At 42.3% G+C, this 25,405-nt stretch overlaps 1 protein-coding gene and 2 long non-coding RNA genes across 7 annotated transcripts in view; 2 read left to right on the plus strand and 1 right to left on the minus strand.

The window, feature by feature from the left end:
* The window catches only part of TPGS2 (tubulin polyglutamylase complex subunit 2), a 60,324-nt gene that overhangs the window by 26,518 nt on the left and 8,401 nt on the right, over positions 1-25,405 (plus strand). For 3 of the 5 annotated variants that reach the window (XR_014074758.1, XR_014074759.1, XM_081562393.1), the window contains exons 3-4: positions 14,143-14,230; positions 16,244-16,372. Coding sequence is in view for 3 of the 5 variants with exons in the window: in XM_081562393.1 (XP_081418519.1) it covers positions 14,143-14,230; positions 16,244-16,372 (217 nt within the window). In the remaining 2 variants the exon portion in view is untranslated. The remainder of the gene's footprint in view (positions 1-14,142; positions 14,231-16,243; positions 16,373-25,405) is intronic. The other 2 variants (XM_081562395.1, XM_081562396.1) reach the window with 2 other exon arrangements.
* Positions 224-13,093, minus strand: LOC145534570 (uncharacterized). The gene is made up of 5 exons (XR_014074761.1): positions 12,913-13,093; positions 5,882-6,014; positions 4,170-4,281; positions 3,443-3,530; positions 224-2,275 (listed from the first exon to the last, which is right to left on the minus strand). It is a non-coding gene; the product is annotated as an uncharacterized LOC145534570 (long non-coding RNA).
* LOC145534575 (uncharacterized) lies at positions 13,202-13,820 on the plus strand. Its single transcript, XR_014074767.1, has 2 exons — positions 13,202-13,235; positions 13,604-13,820. It is a non-coding gene; the product is annotated as an uncharacterized LOC145534575 (long non-coding RNA).

Genomic DNA, 25,405 nt, shown 5'->3' on the forward strand with positions numbered 1-25,405 from the left:
ATTTTTATTATGTCTTGGTGTAGGTCTGTTTGCATTTACCTTGTTTGGGACCCTCTATGCTTCTTGTACCTGGATATTGTTTCCTTCTTTATGTTTGGGATGTTTTCTGTCACAGTTTGTTCAAATACATTTTCAATCCCCTTTTCTTTATCTTCTCCTTCTGGGATTCCTATTATGTGTACATTGGCATGCTTTGTATTATCCCATAGGTCTCTTATATTGCTTTCATTTTTTTTAAATTTGGCTTTCTGTCTGCTGTTCTGACTGGGTAATTTCCATTATTCTATCTCCCAGATCATTTATTCATTCTTATGCATTATTCATTCAGCTTTTCATCACCTTTAGCTCAGCTTTTGTCTCAGTGAGTGAATTTTCTAATTTTTCTCGGCTCCTCCTTATAGTTTCTAGTTTCCTTTTACAGTAATCTGCATTTCTCTCAATAGTCCTTCTTAACTTCTTCAGTATTTTTATTATCTCCTTTTTGAACTCATTGTCTATTAGAATGAAGAGGTCTGTTTCATTGCTTGTTCTTTCAGGGGAATTCTCTTGATCTTTTATTCGAGAGTGTTTCCTCTACTTCATTTTGCTTATATTTCTCTTGCTATATGAGTTTAGGGGAAACAATTATCTGTTGTCTTGGAGGGCGATTTTTGTGGAGGAGCATCCCTGTGTAGCCTGTATAGGTTTAATATGTTTTGATGTGAGAGGTGTTTTTGGTGTTGATTCCTGGTTCCTCTTTCCTCGGTGTATTCTGGCCACTGTCCCTTTGATAGGAGGAGTGCCTGCTGTTGTAGTGGCCAGAGCCCGCCCTGGTGATTGATCAGGGCTTCCTCCTTGCTCTGTGGTTGCCGCTGCCCTGTTGGGAGCTGGGTCTGTTCTCTCGCTGTTGGAGTAGAAGCCCCCAGATCCATTTCTGAACTTTAGTGGGAGGTAGATGGGATTGGAGCACTCACACTGGGAGAAGAGCCAGAGCTGTTCCCCCGGTGAGTGTGCTTTGTTGTGTCACCTGCCACCTGTTGTGCTGCCTTACAAAGTACACTGTTGCTGGCACTGCCTTGGGCCCCATCTCAACCTTGGGAATGCCAGCAACCAGCCCTCATGTCCCCCAGGCATTTTCACAGGACCACCAGCGCAGATCAACCAGAGTCAGGTCCCAGGATCACATTCGTCACTCATCTGGACCACAGTGGGAGCTCAAAGGCAGCTCAGACCCTGGCCCAGCCCAGTCTCCAAGTGCACATGCCCACAAAGCCCGTAGCTGCTGAGGCCACACCCGTTCCAGCCATGGACACACCCAGCGTCTACTCTGATGTCCTACAGGCACTGAATTTACAAAGCCAGTGGCAGAGGTGTAAGGTTGTGGCTTGCACAACCACAGGGTTAGATTTCAGCCCTACTTCCCAAGTTGCATGGCCTCTGAGGCTCAGCTCTGGTTTTAGCCCCACCTCTGTGAGTGGGCAACCTGCTGGCATTTACTCCCAGCACCCCCAGGATGGTGACTGGACCCCAATAGCCTTTGGAGGCGGGAGCCCCTGAGGCAGCAGCTGGGAAGACATGTTCTCACAGGGCCCGTGGAAGCAGGGCCAGTATACAGAGAAAGAGGCTGTGATGGCAGCTTCGCCCCCTACTTCATGCTCCACTTAACAGCGACGCTTTGGTTCTGTTTCCCACCTGGGATTCTTTCGTGAACACCCCCAGTTGCAGCTATACCACACTCCAGCCCTTTCAAACTATCTCTGCACAGCCAACAGCAGTCCCTTCCCGCATCTGTTCTCTACACCCCAAGTTCCACTGCCAGCCCCACTCCTACCAGCAGACATGCATCTCAGGCTGGGGCGCCCAGGGCAGTGGTGCCGACCGGACCCTCTGCAAGTCTCTCTCTGTTCCGCCTGTCGCAGCATGATTCCTGGGTTCTCCTCTGAGCCTCTGAAGCTTGCTCTCTGTCCCAGCTCCTCTCCCTGCTGGTGAAGTGGCTTCATCCTGTGGGAACCTTTCCTCTTTTCCCCGCACTCCCCCCGCCAGGGGTGCAGGTCCCATCCTGCTCCCTCTTCTCTTTTTTCTTACCCTGTTACTTGGGGCTCTTTCATGTCCTCTCAGGGGTTTGAGGTCTTCTGGTAGTGTTCAGCAGGTGTTCTGTGAGAACTGTTCCATTTGTAGATGTATTTTTGATGTACTTGTGGGAGGAGGTGAGTTTCATGTCCTTTTACTCTGCCATCTTGTTTGGAGCTAGTGTTATAGAAGGATTCATCCACTTCTAATATTTCATTGTTCTTTGCTGCAAATGTAGGAAGAAAAGGTTAAAACTAAAACCTAAATGGCTATCTATACCTGCTGCAATCTCCTAAAATTAGAAAAAAAAAATGGACAACCTCTTCTTATTTTAATGTATTTCACCCTTTTTTTGTTGTTGTTTTTTAAACAGTAATTTCAGTCTGCTTGGTTTTGTGCAGTTTCATGATTCACGTTCCCTGTGCCTGCAACCTGCCTTTTATAATGATGATAGCTCATGAGATGTAATGTCTGCACCAAGCTTTTCATCTTTTGCGCACTGTGAAGGCGTCTGCCTCTTAATTCTCATAGCATCCCGGGGTCAGGAGAGTTCTGTTATTAAACATTTCAGTGACATTTCATAGTTCCAGAGTGCAGTACAATTCTTGATTGGTTAGACTTTCCAATTTCCAGATAAAAATTCAATTTACTAATGGTAAAACTATGGCCCAGGAGACCAAACAGTTTGGCAGAACATCCCCTCTTTTTTAGCCTCACTTTTTCTACAGTCTTCAGGGTGGATCCTGAACCTTCTTACAGATGTGTCCCTTACATGCCCCTGCTCTGAATGCATTGTAAGCATCCCAGATGGGAGAGAGCAGCCTGCAACACCCTGTCACGATGGTCCCTCACACTATGCACTCACTCTGCCCCCATAGTTCTGTGACAGGTAAGTCCCCCCCTGCTCTCCAGGGCCTCCCTTCCTCCCTCCAGACTGGCAGCTGCCTGAGAAGGGTCTTCCCCATCTGTTCAAAACTAAGAACAAAAATAAAACTTTCAACCTTACATGTATTTTGAGAGGGAGACTGATGGTTGTGTGGAGAAAGAGTGGCTGCCTCTCCTCTGAGTCTTCAGCAACTCAGCTCTGTCCCCAAACTTGGGTACCCCAGCCGCCAAGACAACAGGTTCTGGTTAACCAGGCCTCCCCCCTCTCCTTAGGAAGGGGTTTGAGAATGCCCTGGAGAGTTCTCCGGGAATCTCAGCCCATCCTTCCACCACCCTTCCGGGTCCTCTCCCCCCGGAGGGGGGTTTCGGTAGGCACAGGTGTCCTCCCTGCCTCAGGTGTCCAGTTAGGTCTCGGCACTCCTCATCAGTGGCCATTCTGGGCAGCCCTTCCTCTGCTTTTGTTGCACATGAACTCACAGGAGTCTGCCCACCGCGGATAAGCACCTACCGCCACAATGATTTCCATCTTCTGGCTGTGGCTCTTTGCTGAACTGATCCTCCATCCCCGGCCGCTCCCACCCCTAGTGAAGTGGCCTCTGGAAGACAGGGAACAATGGGGCACAGGATTCTCAGAAGTACAGCAGGTGAGCAGAAGGCCACAGATGGGCTTAGGAAGGCTCCAGGAATCAAGCTGATGACTCCCAAAACATCAGAGTGGTCAGTCCGTCCAGGTGATGAAACAGTGACACAGCTTGTGGTGGACTTTCTAGCAGAGCTTAAAGAAATTATTGTAAATAGCCTCCTCAGGAGGCAGGAAAAAAATCAGAATTTGGGAATTAAGTAACTGAGTCATCACTGGGATGAAGGGAGACTGCAGTCCCATGGGGATGCCACTCTTACTTCACACACTGGTCAGCAGAGTTATTCTCCCTTCTTGGAGTTATTCTCTCCTTTCTCTCAGATCCTCTCTCATCCTTACACCTCAACTGCCATTTGCTTTCTGCCAGTCTTCCTCCTTCCCCTTCTTTTTCATCCTCTAAAAATAGAGACTGACCCTAAATCTGGTGAGAGAACCCTTCTGAAGTGAGTAGATTTCTCCCTGCAGAAGAGCAGTCTCTTCCCACGTTGTGCAGGAGAGAAATGAAAATGGCAGTATCTCTGAGTTGCTGGCCAGGGCATAGGAGCCACCCAAACATGATGCCCCTGCAGCTCAGCCCTATGTCCACAGAACATACTTATCGCCTCCCACAGCCAGCCTCTGCCGTGTGGAATCAGTTGACATCTGCAGGCTCTTTCATGTTTTTCTTCTTCATCTGCCCTCAATGAAGCAACTGGAGACTTCAGTTACTCAGCCAAGCATGAAGAGAGAAAGCAATGATAATTAGGTCAGTCTTCTATAGCACACTGCACATGATAAAGCGTTCTTAAAATAATAAATTAACAAAATTTTTTAAAAACGTTTTAAGTAAAAATAAAAGTGGCTTCCGTACTAGAAGCCACACTCAGAAGGAAGGGCTGGAAGTACTGCAGGAGCTGCCACTTGGGCTGCCAGGTGGTAAGGTCCACAGCAAGGAGGCAGCACAGCTGAGGCCACAGTAATTTCCATGAAAATGAGAGAGCATGTTTACTGTTTTTTTGAACTTGGTCTGCTTGACATTTTGCATATTTATGTATTTGAGGTGTTTTAAACACTTTATTTCACTTTTTTTTCTATTTTAATGAATTCTGAGTAATTTTTTAAAATACTAGTATAAAATAATACCAAAATTTCTTTTTTGAGTGAAATAAACACTGTGTGTTATAATCACTACTATTGAAATTCTCCAGCATAACTTAAAGGTGAACAATGCCCCCAGACCTTCTCAGCTGGGATCTTACGGAATCTGGGTTGAGAAGTAGTTTCCTTGTGTCCACCACTAGATGGCACTAGTGACCAGCATCTCATATTGGATGCTGACGTTTGGGGATGACAGAAGGAGCAAAAACTGTCAGAATACTGATAACTATTGACTTCCTGTACTAGGGTGCCATGGGTCAGGAGAAAGGTATTTTGCATGCACGCTTTTCTCTCAGAAAGCACAGACAGTGTGCAATACCGCAGGCATTAGGAAAAAGCTGTAAACTCGAAATAACTTACTAAGCAGGAAAATAGATGTTTAGCACAAAGAGTCAGAGAATTCTTTATGTTACCCATCTCTGAAATTGAGAACTAAATGGTGAAGAGAGAAAAAACAAACAGAAAGGATCAGAATGCGTGTTTTAGTTCTTAGATGAAGAGAATGAAAATCCTGTTTCTTTAAAATGACAGCTCTTGTATTGTTGTTGTTGTTTAGTCACTAAGTTGTGTCTGACTCTTTGTGACCTCATGGACTGTAGCCCATCAGGCTCCTCTATCCATGGAATTTTCCAGGCAATAATACTATACTGAGTTGCCATTTCCTTCTCCAGGGGATCTTCCTGACCCAGGGATTGAACCCACGTCTCCTGCATTGACAGGCGTATTCTTTACCACTGAGCCACCAGGGAAGCTACTGTGTTCTTAATAATTTAAAAACATTGTTTAACATTACCTGCAAGCTTGAAGCTTGCCTCTTACATATAGTTCTTCAAGATAGTATACCCTGAAACCGTAGTGAAGTGAAGTCGCTCAGTCATGTCTGACTCTTTGCAACCCCATGGACTGTATGGCCTACCAGGCTCCTCCATCCATGGGATTTTCCAGGCAAGAATACTGGAGTGGGTTGCCATTTCCTTCTCCAGAAACCATAGTAATTACCCTGATTACCTAGTCTTCTCCCTTCCTGCCAGATTCCTAACTTCTCCCACCTCCAGTCTCTTATAGACTCAATCTTAGAGATTATTCTTAAACCTGGATTCACAGAGTTTGACACTCAAGGTCACTCAGCTTGTTGCAGAATTGGGAAATAAATTCAGATCATCCTGTTACACTCACCTTCTTCACACATTGGGTACCTGGAGTTGACTGACAGTGTGACCTAAACAAACTTGATACAAGCAGTGTTCAGGATCACATCTCAAAAGGGTCCAGTAAGCAGAAAGTTTGGAAATTGCCCCTCTGCCTGTATAAACATGACAAGAAGAAAGAAAAGTAATTGGAGAACTCATCCTTCTGTGCTCAGTAGTTTGATTGGCTAGAAAAGACTGGCCAGATGCATGCAGAGGTGTGAGTTACTTAGAATTTAATGGGTGTTCCTAGGAACTCCTGAAAGGAATCACAGCTTTTTTGGATGATTTGCTATTCATATGAAATATTTGTTTATATTGTGCTTCTTTTTAAGAACTTTCAGAACTATTAAATTCATTGCATTAAATGCCTTAGAAGTATATACTTTTTACCTTAATCAGTTCTCACTGATCCAATAATTTGTTTCAGGAAATAATTTATGAGCATGGTTCTGAAATTTACAGAAGTGATTGCTTTGTTACAGCATCATCAGAACTGTAGGCTCTCTCCTACACCATGTTCCTGTAGGTTTTAAGTGTGCAGGTCTTTCAGCTCCTTGGTGAAACTTATCCCTAAGTATTTCATTCTTTTGATACAATTATAAATAAGACTGTTTTCTTAATTTCTCTTTCTGACAGGTGGTTATTCTTGTGTAGAAATACAACAAAATTTTTATATTGATTTGGTACCCTGCAGCTTTACTTAATTCATTTGTTAGTTATAAGAGTTTTTTGGTGGAGTCTTTAGGATTTTCTCTATGTAATACCATGTCATCTGTCAATAGTGATAATATTACTTCTTTTCTGATTTGGATGCCTTTTGTTTCTTTTTATTACCTAATTGCTCTGCTTAGGATTTGCAATACTGTGTTGAATAAACTTAGGAGGAGTGGCCATCCCGATGGCCAGTGTCTTCCTGATCTTAGTGGAACAGCTTTCAGCTTTTTACCCTTCAATATGATGTTACCTGTAGGCTAACCTATGTTTCCTCTCTACGTACATGTTGAGAGGTGGTTTTTTTTTTTTTTAAATCATGAATGGATGTTTAATTTTGTGAAATGCTTTTTTGACATCTATTGAGATGATCATATGCTATTGTTAATGTTTGTTTATTTTTTGGCTGCATCAGGTCTTAGTTGAGGCACGTGGGATCTTTCACTACAGCCTATGAGCTCTGTAGTCACGGCCCACGGGTTCTGTGGTTGCAGTGCATGGGTTCTCTAGTTGAGGCACGTGGGCTCAATAGTCACGATGTATGGGCTTAGTTGCCCTGTGGCATGTGGGATCTTGGGCTTCCTTGGTGGCTCAGATAGTAAAGACTCTGCCTGTCAATGCAGGAGACCCAGGTTTGTTCCCTGGATTGGGAAGATCCCCTGGACTTTGAATGGCTACTCACTCCAGTGTTCTTGCCTGGAGGATTCCACGGACAGAGGAGCCTGGCAGGCTACATGCAACGGGGTCACAAAGAGTTGGACATGACTGAGCGGCTAACACTTTCACATGTGAGATCTTAGTTCCCCGACCAAGGATTGAACCCACGTCCCCAGCATTGAAAGGCAGATTTTTAACCACTAGGCTACTAGGGAAAATGAAAGTGAAAGTGATAGTCACTCAGTACTAGCGACTTCTACTAGTTTTGGTCTTATTCTTTTTTCTCTGGTTCCTTGAAGTGTAAAGTTGCATTGTTTACTTGAGAACTTTCCTATTTCCCAATTCAGACACTTACTGCTATGAATTCTCTAGAACTGCTTTTGCAGCATCCCATAAGATTTTAGTTCAGTCGCTCAGTTGTGTACGACTCTTTGCGACCCCATGAATTGCAGCACGCCAGGCCTCCCTGTCCATCACTAACTCCCTAAGTCCACCCAAACCCATGTCCATCGAGTTGGTGATGCCATCCAACCATCTCATCCTCTGTCGTCCCCTTCTCCTCCTGCCCCCAATCCTTCCCAGCATTAGGGTCTTTTCCAATGAGGCAACACTTCTCATGAGGTGGCCAAAGTATTGGAGTTTCAGCTTCAACATCAGTCCTTCCAATGAACAACTAGGACTGATCTCCTTTAGGATGGACTGGTTGGATCTTCTTGCAGTCCAGGGGACTCTCAAGAGTTTTCTCCAACACCACAGTTCAAAAGCATCAATTCTTCAGCGCTCAGCTTTCTTCACCGTCCAACTCTCACATCCATACATAACCACTGGAAAAACCATAGCCTTGACTATATGGACCTTTGTTGACAAAGTAATGTCTCTGCTTTTAAATATGCTATCTAGGTTGGTCATAACCTTCCTTCCAAGGAGTAAGCGTCTTTTAATTCCATGGCTGCAATCACCGTCAGCAGTGATTTTGGAGCCCAAAAAAATAAAGTCTGACACTGTTTCCACATCAACTTCCCATGAAGTGATGGGACCAGATGCCATGATCTTAGTTTTCTGAACGTTAAGCTTTAAGCCAACTTTTTCACTCTCCTCTTTCACTTTCATCAAGAGGCTCTTTAGTTCTTCTTCACTTTCTGCCATAAGGGTGGTGTCATCTGCATATCTGAGGTTATTGATATTTCTCCTGGCAATCTTGATTCCAGCTTGTGTTTCTTCCAGCCCAGCATATCTCATGATGTACTCTGCATACAAGTTAAATAAGCAGGGTGACAATATATAGCCTTGACGTACTCCTTTTCCTATTTGGAACCATTCTGTTGTTCCATGTCCAGTTCTAGTTGTTGCTTCCTGACCTGCATACAGGTTTCTCAAGAGACAGGTCAGATGGTCTGGTATTCCCATCTCTTTCAGAATTTTCCACAGTTTATTGTGATCCACACAGTCAAAGGCTTTGGCATAGTCAATAAAGAAGACATAGATGTTTTTCTGGAACTCTCTTGTTTTTTCGATGATCCAGCAGATGTTGGCAATTTGATCTCTGGTTCCTCTGCCTTTTCTAAAACCAGCTTGAACCTCTAGAAGTTCACGGTTCACGTATTGCTGAAGCCTGGCTTGGAGAATTTTGACCGTTACAAGTTTTAGTATATTGTATTTCCATTTTTATTTGTCTCAGGATATTTTTAAATTTCTCTTTTGATTTCTTCTTTGACCATTGGTTGTTTAGTGGCATGTTGTTTAAATTCCACATATTTGTGAATTTTCCTGTTTCTTTCCTATAATTGAGTCTAATTTCATACCACTGTGGGCAGAAAAGATACTCAATATGATGTCAGTCTTCTTAATTTTGTTAATAGTTTGTGGCCTAACCTGTAACCTGTTATGAATATTCCATGTACACTTGAGAAGAATCTGGATTCTGCTGATTTTCAATAGAATGTTCTGTAAATGTTACGTCCATCTGGTCTAACATGTCTTTGTGTTCCTTGTTCCCCTGTGTTGCTGTTTCCCCATTAGGTCTGTTAATACTTGTTTTATCTGTCTTGGAGGCATCAATATTTATAAATGTTATATCCTGTTGTTGGATTGACCCCTTTATATACTGCCCTTCTTTGTCTCTTGTAGGACTCTTGTCTTACATAACTATCCCAGCTTTCTTTGATTTCCATTTATAGGGAATATCTTTCCATCCCTTCACTTTTAGTTTATGTATTATTACATCTGAAGTGAATCTCTTGTGGACAACATAGTTACATAGTTTGGCCTCCTTTCTTATCCATTCAGCCACTCTTTGTTTTTTGATTGTAGAATTTCGTTCATTTACATTTGAAGTAGTTGTTGATAGATACTGCCTTACTGTCATTTTGTTCATTATTTTCTAGCTATTTTATAATTTTATATTTTGTTCCTTTCTTCCTTTGTGATTTGATGACTTTCTGTAACAGAATGCTTAGACTCCTTTCTCTTTATCTTCTTTGTGTCTGCTATAGGTTTTTGCTTTGTGGTCATCATGAGGCTTATATTTAAATGTAACAGTCTAAGCTGATCATCGCTTGTTTGAGTGCATTTTAAAGCTTTACAATTTTACTTTCCCCACCACACATTTAAAAGATGTCACAATTTACATTTTTTCATCTTGTGGCTCTGTTAACAAATCATTGTAGTTACAGTTATTTTCACTACTGAAATAGAGTGTGTTTTAGTTCTTTTTAAAGTGTCCTGCATGTGCAGTCGCTTCAGTCATGTCCAACTCTTTGTGACCCTGTGGACTGTAGCCCACCAGGCTCCTCTGTCCCTGGGGATTCTGCGGGCAAGAATACTGGAGTGGGTTGCCATTTCCACCTCTAGAGCATCTTCCCAACCCAGGGATTGAACCCACATCTCTTATGTCTCCTGCATTAGCAGGTGGGTTCTTTACCACAAGTGCCTTTAGTACCTTTACTATGGTTATTTTCTACTTTGTCTTTTAATCTTCATGCTTTGTCTCTAAGTGATTAACCCACTACCATGACAACATTATTCTGAATTTAACTATACATTAACTTTTGCCTGTGAAATTTATACTGTCATACTTTTTCCTCTTACCAATTACCTTTTGTTTCACTTTAAATAAGACCCTCTAACATTTGTTGTAAATGTTCATTACTACCAGAGGCCATTGTAAAGCTGGTCCAGTGGTGATAAGCTCCCTCAACTTTTGCTTGTATGGAAAACTTTATTTTTCCTTAAATTCTGAAGGACAGGTTTTCCAGGTAGATATTCCTGGCTGGCAAGTTTTCTTTTCTCTTTCAGCACGTTGAATATATTGTGCCACTGGTTTCTGCCTAGAAATCTGCTGACAGTTTTATGAGGGTTCCCTTGTATATAACAAGTTGTTTTTCTCTTACCGCTTTTAAGATGTTCTTCTTTAAGTTTTGACAGTTTAGTTATAATGTCTCTTTGGATTCTTGTTTTTTGGAACTCTCTGGGATTCCTGGATCTTTTTCCAGGTAGTCTATTTCCTTCCCCACATTAGGGCAATTTTCAGCCATTATTTCTTTAAATAAGCTTTCTGCCCTGTTCTCTATTCTTCTGATACCCCTGTAAAGGTGTATAGTATTGATCTGCTTTATGTTGTCCCATAATCTCTTAAGCTCTATTCACTCTTTCTCCTTTTTTTTTAAAGCTGATCTGATTGGATGAATTCCAGTACCCTGTCTTCTAGTTCACTGATGCTTCATTTCACTTTATCTAGTCTGTTGTTGAACGCCTTTATTGAATTTTTAAGCTCAGTTATTATATTCTTCACCTCTGTGATTTCTGCTTAGTATTTTCTTTTTGTTGAAATTCTCACTTCATGTATTGTCCCCCTGATGTCTGTGAGCATCTTTAAAAATTGCTTGTCTTAATTTCATTAAGGTCTTTTCTTGGGGTTTTATCTAATTCTTTCACTTGGAACACATTCTTCTGTTTCTTCATTTTTCTTGACACTCTGTTGATTTCAATGCATTGGATACAACAGCCAGCCTTGTAGGAGTGGCCTTATGTAAGAGATGAACCTTTTTAATCCTGCCCTGGTTCTTGGTTGTCTATCAGACCTTTCTGAATGTCCAGCCTACTTTGCTCTTAGTGGCTCCCAGTAGTTGAGGGTATCATACGACCTGTCAGTGTCCCAAAGAAGAGAATTTCAGCACCTCGATGTAGGCTAATTGGAAACTGGGCACTCAGATAGTAGCTTAAAGTATGTATGTATACCCTCTCTCAGGGGGAGGACTGAGAGAGGGGCATTCTGTCTGCTCCCTCTGGACTTTTTGTTCTCTACCATCTCGTTGAACTCATAAACACAAGCTTTGCCGCTCACCAGAGCCAGTTACACAAGGCTTGCTGCTCACCAGAGCCAGTTATCAAGGGATGTGTCCTCTGAGCAGCAGCCACAAAAGCTGGAGCACCAGAGGTTTGCACAGTCTCCTTCCTAGAAATACTGGTGACCTGGGGCAGGACAGAGGGAGAGTGCAAAGGTGGCACCCACTGGCCTCCGCAGTCTTTGGAGAGGGTTTTAGTTGGCCGATAGATGTTAAATTATACACTTGATTCTCAGGCTGCAGTTAAGATCTCCAAACAGGCCTCTTTTCACAAAAATACTGGGTATTTCAATCTGCTGCCTCTGCCCTGTGCCCTGGTGGGATAGCTTGTTTATTAGAGCTCTTTGGGACCTGGGAACATAAGCTGTGTTGGCCAGCAGAGCCAGGCAGTCAAGTGTGTCCCCTGGGCATCCCCTGGGGTGCCAGACATGTGTATAAGCTCCTTTCCAGAAGATGTCTGTGAGTGAGGCAGAAGGAGAGCATGAAGATGGTATGGTGCCCACTGGCCTTCCTGGTCTGTGGAGAGGATTACAGTTGGCATCTTAATGGGTGCTAAATTAGAAGCCTGCCCCTCAAGCCAAAGCTTTTAAGATAAGCAAATAGGCTTCTTTAAGGAAAAGACTGGGCATTTTAGTCTACTGTCTCTGCACTGGACCCTGGAGTTATATCCATAGTAATGTTACTGAATCACAAGTATGTGTGCCTGACGCAGAGTGAGGCCCATCCATACAAAAACATTAGAGTTTGGAACAGAGAATGGTTTATTACAGACTCATACAAGGAGATGAGTGACTCATGCCCTAAGAACCCCAAAGTTACTGAAAGCTTTCAGCAAGCTACTTTAAAAGCAAAAGGTGAGAAAGGTGACTGGAATCACTTCCCTAATGGTCACTCGTTGACAGTTGGTTGCTTGGGGTGCGGGGTGCCTACTGAGGTACTGACTAGTGGCTGAGCAAGGTCTGCTGCCTAGTCGCAAGTATGGAGTAATGAGACACAGCAATGGCTGCGTGCTAAGGGCTGTGCTCATCCTGCTGTTACAGTAAGTCCATAGGAGCCCATTAAAAACTGTCTCTTAGTTCACTGTGGCCTTGTGGGTCTCTTGGATCCAAGCCCCACTGGCTTTCAGAGCTAGATTTATGGGGGCCCATCTCTCACGTAGAAGTCTTAAAAACTGAGGTGCCATATGCAAGGTCCAAACCCTTTGCTCAGTGAGAATCTGGGAGTTGTGAGTTCCCTCCTGGTTGTGTGTTACCCTTCCAAGAGTGGATTTTATGGTGAGATTGTGATCTGCCTCTCATACCCATTTCGATGTAAATTTCTTCTTGTTCACCCAGTGGGTATGTAACAGAGCAGGATGAGCACAGCCCTTAGCAGGTGGCCATTGCTGGGCCTCATTACTCTGCATCCTGTTACTAGGCAGCAGGCCTTGCTCAGCCATTGCTTTGTGCCTCAGTGGGTCCTGCCCACAACCAACTGTCAGTGAGCGACCGTTAGTTGTCCTGCTCAGCTATTGGTCAGCACCACAGTAGGCCCTGCCCACTGGTAACTGTCAATGAGGGACCACTGGGGAAGTAATTCAGTCAGTGATCAGTAGTGTGGTGGTCATCAGCCTTGGGCCAGCGGGTGAGCTGAAGGGCCCAGGAAACAGACTAGGGACTACGTCCTACAGGGCTCCAGAGCCCTCAGTAAGGCCCTCTACTAGCCTTGACCCAGGCCTTGAGGCAGAGGTGACCCTCTTCCCCCATCCCTGTCTCTGCTACCTACTAGCAGTGGCCATCTGTCTGGGTCACAGTCTGTGACCTGGTCTCCCCATTTGGGCAGCCTGGGGAGACTGAGGGCCAGTTGGGCTGGGTGCCTGGCTCCTTCAGGGATGACAGCTGGGCAGGAACCTGGCCCTGAGGAGCTGCGAGCTGAGATCTGCCTCCTCTTAGCCAGGACTGGGACCTTGGAGGGTGAAAATTGTGCCTTGCAACTTTGCCCTTTCTGGTCAGGACAGAACATTCATCTGGTAGAGATTAACAGAGACTTCATTACCTGATCATGACCTGACCTCAGGAACCAAGGATCTGACACCAAGAAGTCTGCAACAACTCACCACACCCATCCCTCACCTTTTGCTTTTAAAGGCGCTGCTGAAAGCTTTCAGTAACTTTGGGGTTCTTAGGCCATGAGCCACCCATCTCCTTAATAAATCTGTAATAAATCTTTCTCTAATGTTTTAGTATTGATGGGCCTCACCGTGCACTGGGCACACAGACTTTCAATTTGGTAACAGGAGTCACTCAGCTAGTTTCTGGGTTTCTTTCAGAGGGAATTATTGTTCAATATATAGCTGTAGATTGTGTGTCAGTGACATGAGATGAGTTGAGGAGCCTGCTTTGTGGTCATCTAATCCCAGAATTCTCCAGTAGCGTTTTAGAGGTAATTACTCAGTTTTAGGGATCTGAAATACAGTTCCTACGTGCTTTGAGGCATAGCCCTACACTGTCCTTCAGCCCTGACCTAACACTCAGTTGCTCTGTGGTTCTAGAAGAATAACTGTGTGCTGCCTGAGGATCTGAAGAACTTTTACCTGATGACCAACGGCTTCCACATGACATGGAATGTGAAGCTGGATGGTGAGTCAGCCTTCTTGCTGTGAAGGGACACTTCCCTGGCTGAGAGCTTAGAGGAAACAACTCTGGGGCCTTTACAACTCAGGAGTCTGAATATGGACAGTGTATGGGGGAATCTCCTCAAGTGCAGTATCCAGACACTGTGATCATCTCCCAGCGGTAACCTGTGCCATCATTGCTTCACCCACTGCCTCTGTGGCCCCTGTGCCAGGATCTATCCAGTACCTAACTGGAAGCTCAAGTTAGAGGCTTCCTCTTGGCATGAGATATTGGGAAAAATTAAGCACTAGACAAAAATCCTGAGCTACCCTGAACTTAAAGCCTCGGAGGAGTCCGCTTTGGAGCAGTCTCCTCAGGGTGAGCTGCAATGACAGTCTCTGGCGGTTATAAGAGGGGCTCCTCCCTTCATTCCTAGCAGGCTGGAGATCTCAGGGCTCTTACCTCTCCCTCACATCTCCCCAGCCTAAGTTATCAGCCACCTCAGTTCACAGGTTATCATCCTGGTATTAAATACATCCAGGATAAACACTTCTGTTGTGGATGTGGGAACTCAAAACTTGGCACATGTAAGAGATTCAGGCACTATGCAGCCATGAAGGTCAGTGCTGCACATTTAAGTGAAAGTACTAGTAACATTTCATAGGCTGGGAAATCCTGATCTAGCCACTGGGGTACAGCTCATTCCTGACACAGACTTCCCTGTCCTTAGGAAGACTTTATAATCTCCAGACTCCAGCCACATCCCCAGATCTACTTTGGTCCTTGGGAATCACCCTGCACCTCTCCTTGCTGCCACTAAGATGAGTAGTTTCTGCAGCCCAGCAGATCTACAGAACTGACTCTTCCCTTCACTGCCTCTACCTCCTGAGTTCCCTTTTTTGGTGCTCCTCCAAACCTTCCTGTTTCTCTCTCAGCTGACCAGAGGCACATTTTATAACTTACCTAAGCATTTAACGTGAACTTAGAATCATTACCTCCGATGGTCTAGAAACCATGGTGTTACCAAAAGAGAGTGGACAGAGGCTGGAGTGACTGTCAGATTCTCCCTTGCCCACATCCTAGATACAGGCTAACTCTTTCAGAAGCCTACTTCAGGAAAGAAACATTTCATGAAGGTTTTATGAGTCCCTATTCATTATTAATACTTTTTCTAACTTAATCCTCCCAACCTATTTTCTTATCCTCATTCCCATTGCCATACCCGTTCTTTACTGGATGGCCAGAATCATTAACAGAAAACCTAGTACAGGCAGCTTCTGATGTTTACCTCCTTAGTGGTCTTTTCTTCTTGGACATTCCAGGCTGTACACCAGCTGTTGTATTGCCTTCAGTCATTCCAGTATTTTAGCAGTCATATGTTCACCATGGTCACATATGGTCTTTGTGCACCATCCCATGCCCAGCACCTGTATTATAAAGATTCCGTATGACAGATAAGAAAAATAGATCATCTTTGTTTCTTGTACACCTGAATCACAGAAAACTGGAACCATGCAAGAAGGCTTTCAAGAAAATTTGCTCCACTGAGTAAGAAAAAAATGACAAAGGGGGAGATAGTTTCCACAGTGAAAGCTTATGACAAGAAGGGTAGTAGTGGTCAGTTATATAATTAAAACTGTTACTTTGGAAAGTATAATCCTTCATTCTGGATGGCAGGAGCAAAAATATTTTTTAGTCCTTTGATCTTCAAACAGGCTCCAACCCTAGAATTCCCAGTTCTTTTTGAGAGTCCCCTCTTAAAATTTCCTTTGGTGCTCCACCCTAACACATGTAGTGGGGACTCTTCACTCAAGGCCCCAGCTGTTTTGTTTTTTGGGTTTTTTTGCATAAAAGATAAAAGTCTGGTGCTTCAGAGCATGTAGTACATTGATTCTCTTTTTTCTACTTTCAATTCAATTTTTCAGCCCTGGGATCAAATAATAATTGGTCTTAAGTTAGTCAAGCAGACGCCGTTTTGTTGACCATGGTAACAAGCTTATTATTCCATGTTAATTCTTTTTGTTAACGTTCCCATAGAACATGCCATTCCATTGGGCAGCATGGCAATTAACAGCATCTCAAAACTGACTCAACTCAACCAGTCTTCCATGTACTCACTTCCTAACGCACCAACTCTGGCAGACCTGGAGGACGATATACAAGAAGGTAACTGGGGGAACCTCTGCTTTGAGTTACAAATCAACCTGCTTGTTTCCATTTTATAATATTGAAAATAATAGAAAGACATTGTAGCATTGTAACTTGTTCCCTTAAACCCAAAACCTTCCCACTCATGGCTTCTCTGAACCATGGGAGTAAGGTTAAAAAAAAAAAGAAAACAGCCTATGTCCAAAAAGGAAATTTTCATCAAGAAAATGCCAGGGTTGGGATCTTTGTTTTGTATCCAGTACCCACTTCAGTCCCTGCCGCATAGTAGACAGTTAATGAATACTGGTAAGTGAATGAATGTTATGGATTAAACTTCACTCCATATTTCAGTGTTGAGACATTTCAGGGATCGTGGCAATCTAAGTGCAGCTTCCTTTCTCCCTTCAGGCTCTTGGCCACTTCTGATTGAAATGGCTTAAATTCAAATGGCTGCTAAAGCTATAATCAATTATGTATAAGTGAGGACTTCTTCAGTCAGAATTGTGTTTGGCTGCATATAACAGACCCCCATTACAATGTTTAAACTAAAGAGGAGTTTATTTTTCTCATAATAAGAATCTGGAACTAGGCTGGTGTAGTTGCTTGAGAAACTCAATGATAAAGTCTCCTCTGGATTCCTGGCACACCAGCTTTCGGGTTTGGTTTTCATTCTCATGGTTGAAGAATGTCGGTTCTACCTCCAAGCTTCAAGTCTGTGTTCCAGGCAGGAAAAAGAAGAGTAAAGGGCAAAATAACTGTCTCTTGGCAGAATATTTCCCTTTTTGTCAAGAAAATAGTAGTTTTCTCAGAAGCCCCTCCCAATAGCCATTGGACAGAATAGAGTCAGAAGGTTACCCATCCCTACAAGGGAATTTGAGGAGGTATTTTTAGCTGTGAATAGTGCCTCTTCAAATTGAATTGGAGTAGAACTGGAGTTCTAAAAGGGAGAATGAATATTCAGTAGATAACTATAGCATCTCTAGTACTAATGCCTTGGAGTGCATCGAAGTTCTGACAGAACTGATGATAGTCTTTCTCCTTCAACTGGACAAGCAGCTGGATAATAGGAGGAGGAATCCAGGGGCTGAGACTAGAAAGTTTTGGGCCCTGGGAAGAACCTGTCACTCAGAAATGTATGTATGGAATCCTCATGGGTGGGAAAAAGGTCACATTTGCTTTGTGTGTATATATTGGGGCTCTCTACTCCCTCAAAGGCAAAGATGCTGTTAAATAAGGGGAATGGGTGTACCCTGCCCTTGAGGCTGGTAGGCAGCAGTAGACTGCTGCTGCTGCTGCTAAGACACTTCAGTCGTCTCCAACTCTGTGCGACCCCATAGACAGCAGCCCATCAGGTGCCTCTGTCCTTGGGATTCTCCAGGCAAGAATACTGGAGTGGGTGACAGAAATAATTTCACAGGACCTCAGCACAGGACTTGAGCTAAGGGTAGAGACCATACTGTCCTACGTATTCATGGGGCCAAAAGTCACTTGGGCTTCTGGCACCTTCTGGGTTCATGCTTTTTAGTATAGTTCAACAACTCTAAGCTTCATTAACCTTAAATCTTAAAATGCTGACTTCTCTCAGGGGACTTAGCAGTTAGAAAGAGGACAATCAGGAAGAAATATTAGAATATACAACCAGAGAAGTAATACCGCTAGAGGACACTGATGAACACCTAAATAAAAACAAGAATAAGAACACTTGGACATGTAAGGCAGCACAAAGATTTCCTATAGAAAAAAATCAAAAAGTCTTGATTAAACAACAGACTAGATGAGTTGAATCAGAGTATAAATATTGAGACCTGAGTTAATAGCCTGAAAAAGCAAGTGCAAGAATATCTAAAAGCACAGATAAAATACATTTTAAAATGAAGGAAAAAGTGGAAGGATAAGAGAAATAGAAAATACAACCAGGTTGACCTTCCATTGGAATTCTAGGTGCTCAAAAAAGAGAAAAAGAATAGATGCAAAAGGAATAATAAATAAGCAATAATAAAAGAAAATCTGTATTATTCAATCTGTGGATTGAAAGGGCTCTCCTGGACTCCAATTGAATTCAGGAGAAAACAGAAACCTAGACATTAAATGATGCAGAAAAAAACCACAAGCGTCTAGGCAAAAATAACAAATTATAGAGAGAGAATAATCAGACTGACATCAGTCTTCTTACCTGCAACAGTTGAAAACTAGAAGATTGTAAAAAAGAAAAAGCATAAACAGATTGATGAGAGAAAAGGAGTGAAAATCAAGAGTCCTGTATATATGGACCAAATACAGCTCTCAGATTATTAAAAGAATATTAAAGTTTGTGTAAAACTTCAAGAACATAAATCCTCTAACCAGAAGACAAATGGAATGGAGATGTCTAGATGTGGTTCTATAAAGAGAAAAGGAAACAAGACATTAGTGACCCTCCTATGAAAGAGAGAGACTGGGCTTCCCTGGTGGTCCAGAGGTTAAGAATCTGACTTGCAGTTCAGGGGACACAGGTTTGATTCATGGACAGGGAAGATCCCACAGGCCATGGGGCAATTAAGCCTGTGCACCACAACTACTGAGCCCATGCTCTAGACCCGCAAGCCACAACTACTGAACTGCACGCTCTGGAGTCTGTGCTCTGCAACAATAGAAGCCACCACAGCTAGAAGTCTGTGCATTGAAGCTGGAGAAAGCCCAAGTACAGCAATGACAACCCAGCACAGCCCAAATAAAGAAATATGTAAATTAAGATTAAAAAAAGACTAAATTAAATCTTACTGTTCAGGAACATAACCTTACCACCAGATCACTTTACCTGCCTCCGAAGAAACCCGTATGCAGGTCAAGGAAGCAACAGTTAGAACCAGATATGGAACAATAGACTGGTTCCAAATTGGGAAAGGAGTACATCAAGGCTATATATTGTCACCTTACTTATTCAACTTATATGCAAAGTACATCACACGAAATGCTGGGCTGGATGAAGCACAAGCTGGAATCAAGATTGCTGGGAGAAATATCAATAACCTCAGATATGCAGATGGTACCACCCTTATGACAGAAAGCAAAGAGGAACTAAAGAGCCTCTTGATGAAAGTGAAAGAGGAGAGTGAAAAAGCTGGTTTAAAATTCAACATGGCATCTGGTCCCATCACTTCATGGCAAATAGATGGGAAACAATGGAAACAGTGACAGACTTTATTTTCTTGGGCTCCAAAATCACTGAAGATGGTAACTGCAGCCAAGAAATTAAAAGACACCTGCTCCTTGGAAGAAAAGCTATGACAAACCTAGACAACATATGAAAAAGCAGAGACATTACTTTGCCGACAAAGGTCCGTCTAGTCAAAGCTATGGTTTTTCCAGTAGTCATGTATGGATGTGAGAGTTAGACTATAAAGAAGGCTGAGCACTAAAGAATTGATGCTTTTGAACTGTGGTTTTTGGAGAAGACTGCTGAGAGTCCCTTGGACAGCAAGGAGATCAAACCAGTCAGTCCTGAAGGAAATCAACCCTGAGTATTCATTGGAAGGACTGATGCGAAAGCTGAACTCCAATACTTTGGCCACCTGAGCTGTCTCATTAGAAAAGAACCTGATGCTGGGAAAGACTGAAGTCAGGAGGAGAAGGGGACAACAGGATGAGATGGTTGGATGGCATCACCGACTCAATGGACATGAGTTTGAGCAAGCTCCAGGAAATGGTGAAGGACAGGGAAGTCCATAGGGTCGCAAAGAGTCGGATACAACTGAGCAAGTGAACAACAACAAAATTCAGGAATGTATACAACTTTTACATAAGAACTCTTGGAAAAGAGGAGACGTAGTGCGTGGAATATGTTTAAATGTACTGTCTCAGCTAAACCTAAAAAATAGGACAAAGGCAAGATATAAGAGCATTATGGGTTAAATTGTGTCAAATATTCATATGTTACAGTCCTAACCTCACTACCTCAGACTGTGCCCTTATTTGGAAATAGGGTCATTATATTAATAGATGTAAGTTCGGGTGAGGTCATACTGGAGTCAGGTGGAGCCCTAATCCAGTATGACTGGCAACCTTTTAAAAGGGGAAATTGGGAGATATAGGTACGTAAGAAAGTCATGTAAAGATGAAGACAGAGATGGAGTGCTGCTTTTACATGCCAAGGAAAGCATAAACATAAAAGTTGCAAGCAAACTACCAGGAACTAGGGGAGAGACACAGAACAGATTCTTCTCCACAGCCCTCAAAAGAAACCAACCTTGACCTTGGATCTGTAGCCTCCAGAGGCATGGGACAACAAATGTCTGCTGTTCAAGCCTTTCAGTATGTGGTACTTTGTTACAGTAGCCCTAGCATTAATACAAAGAATGTTCCAGAGAGTCCTTACAGTAGAAAGTATAGGACAAAGAGGAAAGGAAGTAGAAAGTGGAAGGTCTCATCCTACTGGAGGAAAGAAATAGTATACTTTGGGGGAAACAGAGTGTCTTTAGTGTTTTGGTTTTCTTTTCCTATGTAACAGATTACCACAAATTTACTGACTTGAAACACCACCCATTTCCTGTCTAGCTTTCATGAGTTAAAAATTCAGCTATAGGGTCCTCTGCTTAGAGTCTTAACACGTTATGATCAAGGTGTCAGCTGGTGCTGCAAAGCCGTCTGAGGATAGGGGCCTCTTCCGAGCTCACTGGCGGTTGACCTGATGCAGCTCCTTGCAGTTGTGGGACTTGGTCCTTGTTTTCTTGGTGGTTGTTGGCCAGGGGTCACTCTCAGCTCCTCTAGACTGCCCTTAGATTCCAGCCACATGATTCACAACATGGCAGCTTGCTTCTCAGCCAGCTGTCTGCTACAGTAGTCTCATAATGTCACCTAATCAAGAGAATGATTACTCCATTGTTACAGGTCCAGACTACTCTCAGGGGAGGAGGTTATACAAAGTGTGTATGCCAAGGAGTAGGACTCTTGGGGGCCATCTCGGAATTCTGCTTACCACACTTGGTTAGAGAAACAATGGTCTATCATTTTCAAATAAGGGTAGAACCGTATGAATCCAGTCATGCAAGCATAACAAAAAGGAAGATAACCACTAGAGGAATAAAAGATTACTTTAGAATCTCTAACCTAATAAAGGTAGTGTTGAATCACATGACTGAAAGTAAGAAAAAGGGAAAAGAAACATTATAAAACAGGCAACAAAACACTAAGAGGAATAAAATAAAACAGACTGACCATTATAGTAAGTGTGCTGGAACTGCATTTCCCTTCTGCAAAGCAGAGACTATCAGATTGATAGAAAAAGCAAAGCTCATCTATGTATTATTTTCAGGAGCATACTTAAACTGATGAGGAGACCTCCTGGTAAAGGCAGACAGGTAATTCAGAGCAGCCTTCTTGCTGAAGACAACTGAAAAGTTAGGCAACATGTACCAATGATCAAAGAGCTAATAAGATGATGAGGCAGCACTAGATTAACACGCAGAAGAAGACAGAAATCCAGGGAAGAGGCTCAATGTTTGGGGTTGCTCTTGCCTGGGATACACTGTCCTTTTCAAAAGAAGCAATGAGGCTACGAAAGGCTGAGAACTGGACCCACATATGAGACTAGGAGAATAAAATGGAGTGTAGGACCTACAAACTAGAGCACCCATAAAAGCTACCCTACCCTTTCGGTTAGCACGGTAGGGAGCTGTACCTTAGGAGACGTAATGAACCAGAAATAACCACTTTTCACATGGACTGAAGTCCAAGTGGAAGTCACCCGTGCACCCCAGAAAATGTTAAATCCCCAAATTGGCCTAATTTTATTCCAGTATGAATATCCTAGGGGGCCTGGCATTCACTCACAGACAGACATTCACTCTAGAGAAATGTTCTGAAATTGGCTGTGTTAATGGTTGCACAGTTCTGTACATACACTAAAAACCATTGAATTGTATACTTTAAATTAGTAAATGGTATGGTAGATAAATTATATCTCAGTATAAAACTCATATAAAAGTAAACTTCTTCCCTAAAAGAAGAAAACAGTATCCTAGACCCCGTTGTTTTTATAAATAATTTTTCAAAAATAATCCTCCTGAATATGAACCAGGCACATGAATAAACACAACACCATGAACAAGAACTAGCACAAATAACGTAACAGGAGGAGATCTACTGGTACTCCCAAAGATGAAATTATTAGGCACAAGCTATGAGACAATGTGCTAATGTGCAAATGAAGATAAAACTAAAAATTCAACAAAGAACTAGTAACAGGGACATTGTAGATTTGACCTTATGATTCTGGTCATAAGGCATACTATCTTTCAAACAGATCAGGACTTGTGCAAATAATACTCTAAACTCTGAGGAAATTTTTAAGATAATTACTTAAAAGGACTAGAGAGTAACCAGAAATAAGCAGAACCTGGAGTGGCATCTACAAATGGCAGAAAGGAATCACACTGAAAGATTTTCCTATTTTTGTAACTTTTTGCCTGAGGGTAAACCCCAGATAGCATCAGTCAGGGCTGCTAAAACTTGTTAGGAGCCTACAGTGTGAACTTTTGATTTCATCCAAGATGAAATAGCAGAGACCAATCTTCCTACCTGGAACAAAAAACAAAAACAAATGTAAAAAAAAAAAGTAAAACAATGGATTTCAAGATAGCATCATGCAGGGAAGGATGATGAGTTCTGAATGATGGGAAACAATGAGGTGACCCCCAGCTTATTATCTGAAAGTTTCCAGTTGACAGCATAGAGAGGGAAACCCAAGCAGAACCTGTTGTACCTGTTACCTAAGACAGAACTAAGAACCCAGCTGGATGAAGACAGAGCTCACAGGACTGAGTAACAGGGAGGAACAAGCTGCACAGAGAACTGCCGAGGATCCTCCTCAAGTATTCAGCAGAGAACTGATGAGCACCCGCATGTGAAGATACTGCCCGAGGCCCAGGGACAAGACCGCCCCAGGTGATGAGAGGGAACAGCACCCGGTGCTCACACAGGACCAGGCCTAATGCCTGTTTCTCCCAGCCAGGCCGAAACACCTCACAGCTTACACAGAGTACTCAGAAGGGTCCCGCCTCAGGAATGGGGGAAAAATAGCCCTTGGTTAAATACTGTCTTGGGTTCTGCCTGACGAATACTACAACCCAAAAGTATCTGTTTTCACATAATTTAACTATCACAGAACAAAGCTCAACAATATTTGTAGAAATATAAAAATATAAAGCACTCAACAATGCAAAAGTAACTATTTCTGGCATCCAATCAAAGATTAGCAGGCATGCAAAAAAGAAGGAAAAAATAACCATAAGGAGGAGAAAAATTGATTAGTTGAAACCAATCCAGATTTGAGACACTGTTTAGAATTAGCAGATTCAGACTTTAAAACAGTCATTACTATATTCAATATGTTCAAAAACTTGTACAGACATAGAACTTAGGAAAAAACAAATCCAAACTTACCTTTTAGAGATGAAACTAGTGTCTGAGATGAAAAATACACTGGATGGGACTAACAATAACTTAGACATTGCTAAACAAAAGACTGGAGAACCTAGACATAACAGTAGACAATCCAAAATAACACAAAAAATTAAAAAATTCTTTTAATGAAAAGAACTTAAGTGAACTGAGGGACAGCAAATGGTGTAATATATGTCTAACTGGAGTCCCTGAAAAGAGTCCCTGTAATTGGGCCAGCAAATAATATTTCAAGAAATGGTGGCTCAAAACTATACCAATTACATGGAGACTTAAACTGTATCTAAGAAGCTCAACAAGCTAGGAATAGGAAACATGAAGAAATAATAGTAAGAAACATGATCAAATTGCTCAAAATCAGGGATGAAGAGAAAATCTTAAAAGCTGTTAATGGGAAGAGACAGTTCCATACAAAGGAAAAAGATAAGGATAATGGCATATTTCTCATTGGAAACAGTTCAGTCAAGATAAAATACTGGGGCGTGGAAGGGATAAATTGGGAGATTGGGATTGACACATACACACTACTATGTATAAAACAGGTAACTAATAAGGGCCTACTGGACAGCACAGGAAATGCTAATCAGTATTCTGTAATGACATATATGGTAAAAGAATCCAAAACAGAGTGGATAGTATATAACTGATTCACTTTGCTGTACCCCTGAAACTAACAACAGTATAAATCAACTGTATACCAATTAAAAAAAGTTAAGAGAATACTCATACTGCTACACCAGAGGAAAAAACAGATACATAAAAAAATAAAAGTGTTCTTTAAGCATATTCGATTGATTAAAAAAAGACAAAATACTCAGAGGAAAAAAATGTCAACCTAGAATGCTAAACCCCTTTCAAACATTCTAAATTCTTTCAAAAACAAAGGCCTTTTCAAAAAGCAGTCTAGCAATGTCCATTCTACTGTGTGGGTGTCTGTCCACATAACAAAAGCACTTGATCAAAAGGATGTGTACAGAGGTGATTACTGTAGCATTTGCAGCAGAATAATTTTGGGTGAATGCCTATCAGTAGAGGGCTGGCAGGGTAAACTAGGGGGCACCCACTTCGTCAGTCAGGCAGCCATAACACATTAGAATTGCAAACCTTACAGGCCTTTCCACATGGTGCTGTTATACAGAAAGTAAGATTTAGGTAACCTGTATGGTATCCAACTTTTATATAATAAACAATCTTTAAAAAATTTAGATGTATACCTCTATGTGTGTCTAGGACCATATGAGATGAGGAAAGCCATGTTTTAAAAAAGAAAAACCTTTTTAGTTAAAAATGTAAAGACTGATGCACTTATATAAAATTATATACATAGGTTGGAGAAGTAAATGGCAACCCACTCCAGTATTCTTGTCTGGAAAATTCCATATACATATGTATAAATCAAAAATATTATTCTTATATACTCTGTTTTATCAAATCTCTCCTAAGTTTGTAAACCTTCTCCACCCAGTCACTAATACTAATCTTTATTGCATAGTTGCTGTAATGAAAGAAGCGGGAGAGGCTTCTGATGCTTGCATTTCTAAGAATTTATCTTTTTTCTGTTCAGTTCAGTTCAGTCGCTCAGTCATGTCCGACTCTTTGTGACCCCATGAACCG

Source organism: Giraffa tippelskirchi, chromosome 14 (genome assembly GCF_054371585.1).
Source record: "Giraffa tippelskirchi isolate mGirTip1 chromosome 14, T2T-mGirTip1v1.2.pri, whole genome shotgun sequence".
Taxonomy (NCBI): Eukaryota; Metazoa; Chordata; class Mammalia; order Artiodactyla; family Giraffidae; genus Giraffa; species Giraffa tippelskirchi.